Source organism: Lolium rigidum, chromosome 2 (genome assembly GCF_022539505.1).
Source record: "Lolium rigidum isolate FL_2022 chromosome 2, APGP_CSIRO_Lrig_0.1, whole genome shotgun sequence".
Lineage (NCBI taxonomy): Eukaryota > Viridiplantae > Streptophyta > Magnoliopsida > Poales > Poaceae > Lolium > Lolium rigidum.
Window position 1 is genome coordinate 85,210,305 of NC_061509.1, and position 14,453 is coordinate 85,224,757.

Consider the following 14,453-nt stretch of genomic DNA (forward strand, 5'->3'; position numbering starts at 1 on the left):
TAATAAGTAGGATCCAAATAAGGATCCCAGATTTTACATGGTGGGTATATACCGGAGACTGTGTTCACTACAAGGGTATTATTTTTGAATTACAAGCTAGAGATAAGGTGATCAATGTAAGGGTGAATCCCTTCTTTGGTTCTATGTTTGAGTAACCCTAAATCTTCTATGAATCTTCTCTTCCAAGCTGCAGTAGTAGGAGCAATATTTCTGAAGTGCAAATTGTTTCTTTCCTTCCAAATATTCCAAGCGCCAATGAGAAAAACTTCCATGAATAAAGGATTCTTCCGCTGTGTCTTTCCATGCTCAATAATTTGTAATCTGTTATGTTCCAGTGGCCAATTTATATGCAGCCTGGACCAACATTCTTGACTAAATGGGCAATGAAAAAACAGATGCTCCACCGTTTCTTCAGGTGGGTGATACGTCCAAAACGTATCTACTTTCCCGAACACTTTTGCTATTGTTTTGCCTCTAATTTGTGTATTTTGGATGCAACTAACACGGACTAACGCTGTTTTCAGCAGAACTGTTCTGGTGTCTCGTTTTTGTGCAGAAATCCAACTTTCGGGAAAAACCTCGGGATTTTGACGAAAGGCCCTATTTTCCCAGAATACTGGGGGAGCCAGAAGGACAAATCAAGTGGAGGCCCGAGGGCCCCACACCATAGGGCGGCGCGGCCCGGGGGGGGGCCCGCGCGGCCATGTGGTGTGGCCCCCTCGGCTGGCCTCCGACGCCCTCCTTCGGACTACTTATTCGCCTCGACCTAAAAACGCACGAAAAAAAGTCGAAGTCGCCAGAAACCCTCCAGAACGCCGCCACATCGCGAAACTCCATCGCGGGAGCTAGAAGTCTCCGTTCTGGCACTCCGCCGGGACGGGGAATTGGAGGAGATCATCACCGCCATCACCGCCAACGCCTCTCCATCAACCAGCCATGTTCCCCCATCCATGTGTGAGTAATTCCCCCGCTGTAGGCCGAAGGGGATGGTAGGGATTGGATGAGATTGGTCATGTAATAGCATAAGATTGTTAGGGCATAGTGCCTAGTGTCCGTAGATGGTACTTTTATGATATTGTTGCAACTTGTTATGCTTAATGCTTGTCACTAGGGCCCGAGTGCCATGGTCTCAGATCTGAACATGTTATTGATTCATGAAGATATTCGTTGTTTATGATCTTACCCGCAAGTTGTATACACATGTCGCTGTCCGGAACCAATGGCCCCGAAGTGACAGAAATCGGGACAACCGGAGGGAATGGTAGCGACGTGAGGATCACATGTGTTCACGGAGTGTTAATGCTTTGCTCCGGTACTCTATTAAAAGGAGTACCTTAATATCCGAGTAGTTTCCCTAGAGGCCCGGCTGCCACCGGCTGGTAGGACAAAAGATGTTGTGCAAGTTTCTCATTGCGAGCACGTACGACTATAATTGGAACACATGCCTATTGATTGATTAGTACTTGGATACCGTTTTATTATCTGCAAATGCTCTGCTATGATTGTTACATGAGTTTCTCTCATCCATGCAACGCCCGTTATCCGTCCCCGTGCCTACGATATTTTAATCCTCGCTGTTTACTATAATCACTACTCGCTGTCTTTGTTACTCTCTGCTGTTATATCACTACTCGCTACTCGCTATAAAACTGCATTACTCGATAAACTCTTGCGAGCAAGTCTGTTTCCGAGTGCAACTGAATTGACAACTCCGCTGTTAAGGCTTTCAAGTATTCTTTGTCTCCCCTTGTGTCGAATCAATAAACCGGGTAATACTTCCCTCGAAGACTCGTTGCGATCCCCTATACTTGTGGGTCATCAAGACTATTTTCCGGCGCCGTTGCCGGGGAGCATAGCTTTATTTGGAAGTTCACTTGGATTGATATTGTTCGCTGCAAATTCTCCATCATGGGTAAAACTCGCGATACTAAGGTCGCCATATTACCATCCACTACAAGAAAAGGTACAACTCCGAGTACCTCCATCTGCTCTTGATTCACCATCTGTGATTGATAAACTTGTTTCACCGCCACATGCTTCAAACGCTGGTACTTCTGCTGAATCTGAAAACTCTCATAATACTGATAATATTTCTGCTGTGCTTGATGATAGTGGTTCATTGGGAACTTTTATAGATGCTTCAATTGCTAGATCTAGAAAAATAGAAAATGCTGAAACTCCTGATGTTACTACACCTGTTAATTCACCTGAACTTGAATACTCTAGTGATGATCTTGATGAAGATTATGTGGAACTTGATGATGATTTTATTGAAAAATGCCATGCTACTACTGATGCAAGAAAAATTAAAAAGTTGCTTGCGGAACATACTGTTAGATATAAAGCTGTCTCCTGATCCTAAATTTGCCACATCTCCTATAAACATTAGGGATAAAGATTATGATTTTTCTCTTGATCTATCTCATATAGCTATTGTTGAGAAAACACCTTTTTGTGGTACTGAAAAAGAAAGTGTTGTTGAACACATGACCGAGTTATCTACTTTGAGTAGCATGTTTTCCGATGATGTTAAGAAGCGTACTTACTTTGTTGCTAAAATCTTTCCATTCTCATTAAAGGATGACGCTAAAACTTGGTATAATAGTTTGCCACCTAGTTCTATTAAAAGTCCAAAAGAATTGCTTGTTGTTTTCTTCCGGAAATACTTTCCCGCTAGTGCTCAACATGCTGCTTTGCGGAGAGTTTATAATTTTGATCGTGGAGATGAAGAGAAATTGCCCGAGGCTTGGGCGAAATTTTGCTCTCTTATTAGAGCTCGCTCGACCATGATTTAGAAAAGCATGATTTACTTGATATATTTTATAGTGGACTAACCATTGAGTCTAGGGCATACCTGGATAGTTGTGCTTGGTTGTGTTTTCGGAAAAGAACTCCGGACGACTGTTCGAAGAATTATTGGCTAAAATAGGCCGGAATTATGATGATTGGACTACGCTCGAACCAACTCCAACGCCAATAGTGAAGAAGAGGGGTTTAATTAAATTGAATGATGAAGATATGAGGGAAGCCAAGAAGTCTCTCAAGGAGAAAGGTATTAAATCTGAATATGTGAAGAATCTACCTCCCATAGAAGATATATGTGAGATAATTCCCCTTCATCCATGATTGAGGTAAACTCCCTTCAACGCTTTACTAGGGAAGATATTCCGTATTCAAAACCTCCTGCGCAATGCTTAGATGAGTTTGATAATTATATTGTTAAGCAAGAAAATTTTAATATGAGAGTAGAGAATCATCTAATGGAAAATTCTCAAGCTATTAGTGAATTGCATGATATTGTGGAGAGAACCTCCAATGATGTTAAGATGCTTGTTAAACATTTTCATATGGTTCAAACTCAAATTGATCAACTCACTAAAGTGCAAAATGACTTGCTAGGAAATAATGCTAAAGAAAAACATGCTTATGAAGTAACAACTAGAGGTGGTGTCTCTACCCAGGATCCTCTATATCCTGAAGGGCATCCCAAAAGAATTGAACAAGATTCTCAACAAACTAAAACTAGTGCTCCATCTAAGAAAAAGAAAACGAAACATAAGAATGTTGTAGAATCCTCTCGAACCTGCTAATGATCCTAATAGTATTTCTATTTCGATGCTGAAACTCGAAAGTGGTAATGAACATGATAAAGATAATGATAAGAATGATACTCCGATAAAGAAGAGGTTGAAAAAGAACCCGAAAAGCATGCTAAAAATAAAAAGTATACTAAAGAAGATTTTATTACTGAGAAACATGGTAATGAAAGAGAACCTTGGGTGCAAAAGCAAATGCCTTTTCCTGCTAAGAAACTAAAATCAAAGGAAGAAGAACACTATAATAAATTCTGTGATTGGATGAAACCTTTATTCTTGCAAATCCCTTTGACTGATGCTATTAAATTGCCTCCTTATTCAAAGTATATGAAAGATATTGTTACTAACAAAAGGAAAATCCCCAATGAGGAAATTTCTACTATGCTTGCTAATTACTCTTTCAATGGCAAAGTTCCAAAGAAGTTGGGCGACCCAGGTATACCTACTATTCCTTGTTCTATCAAGAATAATTATGTTAAAACTGCTCTATGTGACTTGGGCGCTGGTGTTAGTGTTATGCCTTTTTCTCTTTATAAGAGACTTTACTTAGATAAGTTGATACCTACTGATATATCTTTGCAAATGGCTGATAAATCTACTGCTATTCCTGTTGGTATATGTGAGGATGTTCCTGTTCAAGTTACTAATAACTCGCTTGATATTAACCGATTTTGTTGTGTTGGAAATGCCCGAAGATGATAATATGTCTATTATTCTTGGGAGACCTTTTCTTAACACCGCAGGGGCTGTTATTGATTGCAATAAAGGAAAGGTTACTTTCAATGTTGATGATAAGGAACACACCGTCTATTTCCCCAAGAGGATTGAAAAAGCGTGCGGAGTTAATACAATTTCTCATGTGAGAACTATCAAAGTGGGAACCATCGATTGTCCTCTATATGAGCCTAAAGAAGAATATCAAACTCTTGTGATTGGATCCATATCAATACAATTCAAGGTAACATGATTGATTTGAGGTTTATTTCTTCATATGCTATGTAAAATTTATTTCGTGGCAAGACTTGATCAACCTTGTTAACAAATACCTTTTATATGCATAGAGGAGGTAAACAACATCTCTTTCTTCCCCCTCTTGCTTTAGTTGTTGTAGCATTTTTAATTTGCAAAGTTTCTTAGTTGATTTGAGATTTCAAAAATTTTCCTGGCCAGTAATAATAAACTTAATACCCAGAAAATGTGCATTTTTCAAAGTTTTCAAAAATTCGCGAAAATTACACCGTTGGTCCTATTTTTCGACGAGGCACTGGGAGCACCGGAGGATGACCCGTGGGGCACCACAGGGTGCCACACCACAGGCCGGCGCGGCCAAGGAGGAGGGCGCGCCACCATGTGGTGTGGGCCCCTCCTTGCCCCACTATCTCATCTCTTTCTCCCAAGCATCTTCTCTCTCCCGAAAAAACTCGAACCAACTTTCTCTCACTCGCGTTTTTGCTCAAGAGCTCTGGATTTTTCGATCTCTTTGCTCAGCCCAGATTTCTGTTTGAAATTTGGCACATTTGCTCTCCGGTATGTAACTCCTTCGATTATCCAAATAGAATTTTGTTTGGTTGAGTATATCTTGAATATTTTGCTGTTGTAGGTAACATGTTTAGTGAGCTTGCATGCTTGTTCTAAGTGGTAGAAACTAGTTTTGATGCATGATTAGTACTCTAGCAAGTTCCTATGGTAGTTTTCCTCAATTATATGTCACCAAATCAAGTTTTATATTGTTTGTTGAAAATTTCAGAAAATGAAGAAGTTCAAATTTGGAGAATTGTTCAAGAAAGGAACAACTAGCACCGGGAGGCCTTCTAGGACCGCCACCCAAATTAGGCGGTCGTACAATGAGGACATCATCGCGCCTAGCTTCGCGCGCCCGAAGAGGACAATGGGGCTCCTAATGCCTCATCCTTCCCATGTTATGATTTTCTGACAAATGCAGGGATATTGGATGATTTCTTCACCCTTGTCAACAGGGCGGGCTTAACCACCTACGTTGGAGATGAAAGGGAGCAATACCACATGCTCACCAAAATTTTTGTCGAGAGCTTCAAGTTCCAAAACACGGAATATAATCCGACAGTTGCATTCAAGATTTATGGTACTCCTGTTACTATGGAATTGGAAGAATTTTGTCGTGCATTGGATATTGCCCCTGTAGGTAAAGCAAGGAGGATCGATAACAACCCTCGGGACTTGTTGGAGCTTTATCGAGGGATCACCAATGATGACTGTCGCACCATTCGACGGGGCAAGATAAGGAACATTCAACTCCCCGCCATTAAATACTTTGCATATTACGTTGCCACTAGCATACTTGGTAGGGAGAACACTAGCAATATTTCTAGTTACCATCTTGCTTTCTTGAATATTGCACTTACTGGACATACATCATCTTGGTTCTCTTATTGCTCGCCGCTTGTCTACCAAGGGGCCTATTTTTGGAGGAACTATTGCACTGCGCATTTTAACACATTTAGAGCTTCCTATTGATCCTAATGATGTGCCATTAACCCCTAGGAGGCTTGATATCATTGCTATGAAAAGCCATCAATTTGTTACCACCGAGTCTACTTTAGATAATATGGCCTATAGAATGTTGTTTGCTGACGGGGATGAGAAAGAAATCCCTCTTCCCCAGCCAGGTTTGTTCGATATTGACAGGCAACCATGGTCGCGCACTAAGGAGGAGGTGGATGAACATATGAAGATACAAGATTTCCACCAGCAGCATGACTCCGAGGACGCCGAGCCCTCCTACGATTACACCGTCACGTATCCGGGTGCTTCTTCTAGCACATACCCGGAACATGATCCATCTTCATCGTACCACGGAGATACTACCTCATGGTCTCGATGGGATTGAACTCCACTTAGGCCAAAAGCCTAAGCTTGGGGGGAGGTATACCAGCATCACTCATTCTTTGCATATTATGGTTTCTGGATACTTGTATATACTTGTTTAGTTTGTTTGAGTGGTTTTCTAATGAGAGGAAGATGATATTTGGGGAAGTGCTGCCTGAAAACAGATTCTGGGCTGTTACCGTAAAAATTCGTGCGCACAGCCAGAACAGTATTTTGCGAAGCCAATTTTTGTGCATGTTCCCCAGGTTATTATCTAACTTTCATTAGTTGAACACTTTTTGAACTGAGCAACGTAAGATTTTTGTAAAAATCGATTTCTGTACTGTTGTCAGGTTTTGGCAGATTTCTGCCATCTCGCTTTTCTCGTGTTTCTTTTAGTTTGCTATTTCTTGTTTCCACTTTGTTTCTTTCCCAAAACACAAAAAGACCAAAAATATTTCTGTTGTTTCTCTTCACCATTTGTTTATCTTGGTTTCTTGCATTTGTTTCGCTTTATTTGCTATTGCTAGTTTGCTATAAGAAAACCCAAAAAGATTTTGCTTTGTTTGCTTGTTTCCTTTTGTTCTTGTTCTCAAATTCGAAAACACCAAAAATATTTGCTGTTCTTCTTTGGTTTGTAAAGTTCATTATGAGTTCGATGGTCTTCGGTGGCTGGAGCGTGGTTTTCATTTCATATTATCCAAGCGACACAAGTGAAAAGGCAATAATGACGATCTGCGACAATCTGATTGTGGTGAGAGGCTGGTATGAACTCTATTTGTTTTCATTTTTGTACATATACTCATCCATGTGAGCATGCTTAGTTGGTTCCTGTGAGGTATATGTTATTTAAGAAAGTCTAGTAGTTCATGATCTCTCATGATTAGCTCCAATCTATTAATATGAGTAGCATGTCATGGATGTTTGCTTGCATTGTTTTATTCATAAGTAAGTATGGCATTGTGGTATCCTCCTCTCGAATAATTCATTTATATCGACTTGGCACATGCTCACGCATGCATATGACTGAACAAGAGTCAATTAAGCCTCAATGATTTACATTGCTTCGTAGTTCTTGTATCACTTTTATGCCTCGGTTAATTTATTTTGCCGCAAGCATGATTATGACGATTACTTGCTCTCTTGATTTGTCGCTCCCTAGTCTTTTTGCTAGCCTTCACTTGTACTGAGCGGGAACGCTGCTCGTGCCTCCAAACACATGAAAACCAAGTTATTCCAGAGTGTCCACCATAAATACCTATGCATGGCATTTCAAACCATTCCAAGTAAATTCTCATGCGCTACCTTTAAAACCTTCAAAATGCTTCTTAATTTGTGTTAATGTTTCATAGCTCATGAGGAAGTATGTGGTGTTTAGCTTTCAACCTTGTCATTTACTTTTGACGGACTCTCATATGGAATAGTGGCACATCCGCTTATCCAATAATTTTGCAAAAAGAGCTGGCAATGGGATTCCCAGTCCCGAATTAATTAACTTAAATAGACACTCCTCCATGGTTTGTGATTGTTGGACGGCACCCGAAGGATTCGGTTAGCCATGGCTTGTGTAAGCAAAGGTTGGGGGAGTGTCATCATCATAATAAAACTAAACTAAAAGGCACTCCTTCACGGTATGTGATTGTTGGCGAGCACCCGAGGATTCGGTTAGCCATGGTTTGTGCAAGAAAGGTTGGAAGGAGTGCCACATAAACATGCAAATAATTCATGGGAGCCGCTCTTGAAAGTCCGGTTGGCGAGGTAGTTGGTGTACCCATTACCATTCGTTGACAACAACAAACACCTCTCAAAATAATTTTACTCTCGCTTTACAAATGAAAAGCTCTAGCGCATGTTAATCCCTGCTTCCCTCTGCGAAGGGTCAATCTTTTACTTTTATGTTGTGTCTCCATTCTTTCTTTGAGCACTTTCTTGAGAGCACAACTGTCATTCTTAGTATAATATGCTTGTCTCAAAATATGATTGATTGCGGTATAACTTTGATGCTTTTATCTTTGACAATCACTACTTCTAGTCTTTCTATGAACTCCAGAGGTGCCCGGGCATTTATGTTTTGCCAATCAAATACAGGCAAGCGAGATACCACTTTATCATACTCTCTTATGAACATTGCAATTCTGCTTATATACATGATTCATGATGCTTATTATTAATTGGTGGTACCTCTTCATGATTAACATAGTTGTTAGATGATCTTATTTGCATGTACCTTATTATGAACTGCTTAAGTATTAGCCATATCATGAGAATATATACATCATATGAACAAATGTGTTCGTGAAAGTTCTTTTATCGCTCAGTTGTTAACTGAATTGCTTGAGGACAAGCAATAAGCTAAGCTTGGGGGAGTTGATACGTCCAAAACGTATCTACTTTCCCGAACACTTTTGCTATTGTTTTACCTCTAATTTGTGTATTTTGGATGCAACTAACACGGACTAACGCTGTTTTCAGCAGAACTGTTCAGTGTCTCGTTTTTGTGCAGAAATCCAACTTTCGGGAAAAACCTCGGGATTTTGACGAAAGGCCCTATTTTCCCGAATACGGGGGAGCCAGAAGGACAAATCAAGTGGAGGCCCGAGGGCCCCACACCATAGGGCGGCGCGGCCCAGGGGGGGCCCGCGCGGCCATGTGGTGTGGCCCCCTCGGCTGGCCTCCGACGCCCTCCTTCGGACTACTTATTCGCCTCGACCTAAAAACGCACGAAAAAAAGTCGAAGTCGCCAGAAACCCTCCAGAACGCTGCCACATCGCGAAACTCCGTCGCGGGAGCCAGAAGTCTCCGTTCTGGCACTCCGCCGGGACGGGGAATTGGAGGAGATCATCACCGCCATCACCGCCAACGCCTCTCCATCAACCAGCCATGTTTCCCCCATCCATGTGTGAGTAATTCCCCCGCTGTAGGCCGAAGGGGATGGTAGGGATTGGATGAGATTGATCATGTAATAGCATAAGATTGTTAGGGCATAGTGCCTAGTGTCCGTAGATGGTACTTTTATGATATTGTTGCAACTTGTTATGCTTAATGCTTGTCACTAGGGCCCGAGTGCCATGATCTCGGATCTGAACATGTTATTGATTCATGAAGATATTCGTTGTTTATGATCTTACCCGCAAGTTGTATACACATGTCGCTGTCCGGAACCAATGGCCCCGAAGTGACGAAATCGGGACAACCGGAGGGAATGGTAGCGACGTGAGGATCACATGTGTTCACGGAGTGTTAATGCTTTGCTCCGGTACTCTATTAAAAGGAGTACCTTAATATCCGAGTAGTTTCCCTAGAGGCCCGTGCTGCCACCGGCTGGTAGGACAAAAGATGTTGTGCAAGTTTCTCATTGCGAGCACGTACGACTATAATTGGAACACATGCCTATTGATTGATTAGTACTTGGATACCGTTTTATTATCTGCAAATGCCCTGCTATGATTGTTACATGAGTTTCTCTCATCCATGCAACGCCCGTTATCCGTCCCCGTGCCTACAGTATTTTAATCCTGCTGTTTACTATAATCACTATTGCTGTCTTTGTTACTCTGCTGCTGTTATATCACTACTGCTACTGCTATAAAACTGTTACTACTTATAAACTCTTGCGAGCAAGTCTGTTTCCAGGTGCAGCTGAATTGACAACTCCATTCGTTAAGGCTTTCAAGTATTCTTTGTCTCCCCTTGTGTCGAATCAATAAATTGGTAATACTTCCCTCGAAGACTGTTGCGATCCCCTATACTTGTGGGTCATCAGTGGGTTGTCACACAGTAAACAGTTATATCCAGTATTGAGAGTAAAATTCCTTCTCCTGAGCATATTTCTTGTATTGATTCTATCAGAGAGCAATAACCAACCAAAGAATTTCATCATTGGGATGCTTTTTGATTTCCAAAGCCATTGTATAGATATGTGCGGTTTAAGCTCTCTGAAACAATATTTATAATATAGCCTTGATGAATATTTATCAGATTTCCATTCATAAACCCATTTATCTTGTGTATTCTGCTGTAGATCAATATGTTGTGCATCTATCTGAAGCTGTCGTACTTCTTGTAATGCCTCTGGAGATAAATGGAGATTGAAGTTTTCAGCAAGTGAAGTGGCAGAAACAAACTCTGTCACAGGGATGTCTTCAGTTAAGGCATATGAGAAAGCCCTGGGATATTCATCAGACAATATTGTATTCAACCACTTGTCCTTCCAGAATAGAGCAGTCCTCCCATTACCAATGTTAGGTGAAGCAATAGATCTATAAATGGGCATGAGCTTGCATACATCTTTCCACCAAAAGGAGCCAGAAGGAGTAATAGCATGAGGTACCTTCCCTGTATAGTAAGAGTTCCATAAGAGGTGAACCCATGGAGTGTTTTCCTTATTGTAAAATTTGTGTAGATATTTTAGGAGAAGTCCTTGGTTTTGCAGTTTTAAGTTGAGGTTATTAACCTAGCCTTACTGGTTGATCGCTCGGAATTTGTTGTGTTGGGATCAGAATAAAAAATCTCATGTTCTTGGCCATCTTGGACTTCATGAGAAAATTGCAGTGAGTTGTTGGTACATATGGTGGTAACGAAGGCTAATGGTAAGGGTGGATCTATTTCTATTCCATCTAGCGCAGTGTTCGCTATTAATCCCTTGACGAATTTTAGGGCAATCAAACATAATGCAAAGGAGGCATGTGCGACCTGGGAGAAACCATTGAAAGGAGTTTATAAATTAAACGTGGATACCTCATTTTCATGTGGATGCTACGGGCTGCAGAAGCGATCCTTCAACTGTAAAGGTGAGGCGATAGGGGGAATGTATTGCTTCTTGAAAATGTGCCAAGTGGGGCTACATCGGAGGTGTTACGCCTGGTGTGAGACTGGAGTTCCTAGAAAGATTTGGATGATCCACGGTATCAATCGAGTCGGACTCTCTCGAACTTATCCAATGTTGTAACGACGCGATTGAAGTCTAGAATCCGTATGTGGCGATCTTAGATGAATGATTCTTAAAATTCAGTTAGATGAGTGAGGTGTATTTCCATCATTCTACAAGGAATGGTAATGAAGTAGAGCACGAATTCAAAAATCTGCTTATAGCTCGAAGAAGACCCATGAGTGGGATGGTGATCCTCGAGATTTTATTTTATCTGATGTAATTCGTGATATAACATTATTATCAGTTAAATAAAAGCACTCTGGATACACATCCATCTCGCAATGGGTGTATGTAGGTCTCTAGCAATAAAGTTCCCCCTCCTTCGGGCGGCCTTGCTGGTGTCGGGAGGGGTTGGGAACCCGATCTATGCGTGATTTTCTAAATCAAAGTAGTTTTTTCAATAGGTTAGCTTACGGTTTTGGTAGCATCTTCCTTTTTGCCTCCGCGTCAATGGAGATTGCAACGTCTATAACAAGTGATCTTCAATCCTTCATTCGACGACGAGACCTCCTTCCTGACATCAATGGTGACGCTCGAAGTTTAAATTCCTTTAGGTATGGTCTTTCAGATAGATCGTTTTTGATCTTTTCTCATGGTTGTCGCGATGAGGATTGTCCTCGAAATATTTGTCCCATATGCTACTTCCTCGATAATGGTGATTCGTACCCTCGGTTACGTTTACCAAGTTGTTCGGTTGTTTTTTCCTGACATACTTATGTTGATACTCTTGCCGATATTGATTGGCTACTTTAATGATTGTCCGCATGCACTTAGCCTTAACATTGCGACTCAAACTAAAATTATAGGAGAATTTTCGTTGATGTTTATAAGTTTATGGTTTGGTATCACGTTCGGCTGCCTTAAGAAAAGTACAAGATTGATTCATGGAAGAAAAAAGAGTTTAAAGATTTAGAAGATTTATTCATTTCTTTCAAACTTCATTTTGTGATCCCTATATATAACTTATGTATTTCTACCATGTATTATTTCTATTATAAATATATGTACTCCTGATGTTTCATGAAATTTGTCTGAGATTTGTATAAATCTGGATGTATCTAGATATTAAATACTAGTAACATTTAATTTATATACATCCAAATTTTGACAAGATTGTTGAAAATAGTTTTGGACGTGGTGCGACGGTGCGATGCATCCGGCGGAGAGCCGTGCACACCACACACTTTGGCCTTCTGTGCGCGTTCCCTACACCAAGTCAACCCCAGACCGACTTGTACCTCTGCACGTCCGTTTCCATTCCCTCGGATGCCATTGCCAGCTCTTCTGCAGAGGCCGTCTTCTTCTTCTTCCCCCGCCAATTGGCACCCTTCTCTCCATCCCCCTTTTCTGTCACTGCCATTGCTCCAGAATTTGTAATGCTGTGTTGCACTCGTCGCTGCGTTGGTTGGTGTCACGATCGAGAAATTTAGAAGGCCATAAGCCAGCGGGCCGGGCGGCGGCGCCATTGCTCTCCTCCCCTATAGCTAGCTCGATTTCTCGCTACAACGATTCTGTTCTTCCTCCCTCGGCGCTAACAGTAGGTCTCTGCTGAATTGTTTCCGAGATGAACGACCTCTTCTCGTCGAGCTCGTTCAAGAAGTATGCCGACCTGAAGCAGCAGGTTGAGCTGGACGAGATGGAGTCCGGCGTCGGCGGCCAGGGCGTCAACCTGGACAAGTTCTTCGAGGACGTGGAGGTCGTGAAGGAGGACATCCGCGGCCTGGAGAGCATGCACCGCCGTCTGCAGTCCGCGAACGAAGAGAGCAAGACCGCCCACGACGCCCGCGCCGTCAAGTCCCTCCGCGCCCGCATGGACGGCGAGGTCGAGCAGGTCCTCCGCCGGGCCAAGGCCATCAAAGGCAAGCTCGAGGCCCTCGACCGCCAGAACGCGGCAAGCCGCAAGATCCCCGGCTGCGGCGCCGGCTCCTCCACCGACCGCACCCGCTCCTCCGTCGTCTCCGGCCTCGGCAGGAAGCTCAAGGACCTCATGGACGACTTCCAGGTAAACATTGCGTTCGCTTTCTTGATTGGTTCCCTCCCCTCGCGGCGCGCAGAGTCAACCAATCTGATCGGAGAGCGTGCGTGCGTGCAGGGTCTTCGGACGCGGATGGCGTCGGAGTACAAGGAGACGGTGGCGCGGCGGTACTACACGGTGACGGGCGAGCACGCGGAGGAGAGCAAGATCGAGGCGCTCATCTCGTCGGGGGAGAGCGAGACGTTCCTGCAGAAGGCGATCCAGCGTGACCAGGGGCGCGGGGAGGTGCTGAGCACGCTGTCGGAGATCCAGGAGCGGCACGACGCCGTGAAGGACATCGAGCGCAGCCTGCTGGAGCTGCACCAGGTGTTCCTGGACATGGCGGCGCTGGTGGAGGCGCAGGGCCACCAGCTCAACGACATCGAGACGCACGTCGCGCGCGCCAGCTCCTTCGTGCACAAGGGCACCGTGGAGCTCCAGTCCGCCAAAGTGTACCAGAAGAGCAACCGAAAGTGGGCCTGCATCGCCGTCGTCGCCGGCGTCGTGCTAGTGCTCGTCATCGTGCTGCCCATCATCGTCAACCTCAAACTCTTGGCCGGCAGATAGATCCTTTTTGGATCGGCTCGTTCTTGTGCGCTGCATGTTAATTCTTGATGCATTGTTTTGTTCTTTGGATTGAGATGGAGATTCGTTCTATAGATCAGATCAGAAGTTTTACTACTTTAGATTTGTTGTCTTGTTATATTTAATTTGCTCTTGAGCTGGTTGTGTGGGAGAAGTGCGCCACCGTTGTCGATTGATCCATGAGGCAACGTGCAGGTCATGTTGTGTGGTGGTGGCCACAACTACCTGCATCATCCCTGTACAGTACAGCAAAGACAACATGCGGGCGGTGCGAATCGTGATGGTTCTTGAAAAAAAAACTTCGTTGATATTACGTACAGTTTGCAAATAAATATACAAGCACCAGTGGTCTAGTGGTAGAATAGTACCCTGCCACGGTACAGACCCGGGTTCGATTCCCGGCTGGTGCATTCTTTCTGTACTTTTTGCTCCTAGCCACCATTCCGTATTGTCAACGCAAACGCATAGCTCATAGTTATGACTT

The 14,453-nt window shown here is 43.1% G+C and overlaps 1 protein-coding gene and 1 non-coding gene across 2 annotated transcripts; both read left to right on the forward strand.

Moving 5' to 3' along the window:
- The first annotated feature begins 12,875 nt into the window (after positions 1-12,875).
- Positions 12,876-13,951, forward strand: LOC124686854 (syntaxin-124-like). The gene is made up of 2 exons (XM_047220741.1): positions 12,876-13,372; positions 13,463-13,951. Exons 1-2 carry the CDS (start codon positions 12,935-12,937, stop codon positions 13,949-13,951), a joined length of 927 nt encoding a protein of 308 aa, XP_047076697.1. The 5' UTR covers positions 12,876-12,934.
- A 357-nt stretch (positions 13,952-14,308) lies between these two features.
- On the forward strand, positions 14,309-14,379 carry TRNAG-GCC. Its single transcript has one exon. It is a non-coding gene; the product is annotated as a tRNA-Gly (tRNA).
- The last annotated feature ends 74 nt before the right edge of the window (positions 14,380-14,453 follow it).

Bases quoted from the DNA above. Each gene is read 5' to 3' on its own strand.
- LOC124686854 (XM_047220741.1), top strand. From the start codon at position 12,935: ATGAACGACCTCTTCTCGTCGAGCTCGTTCAAGAAGTATGCCGACCTG. The intron at 13,373-13,462 runs GTAAACATTGCG...GCGTGCGTGCAG, and splicing joins ACCTCATGGACGACTTCCAG to GGTCTTCGGACGCGGATGGC.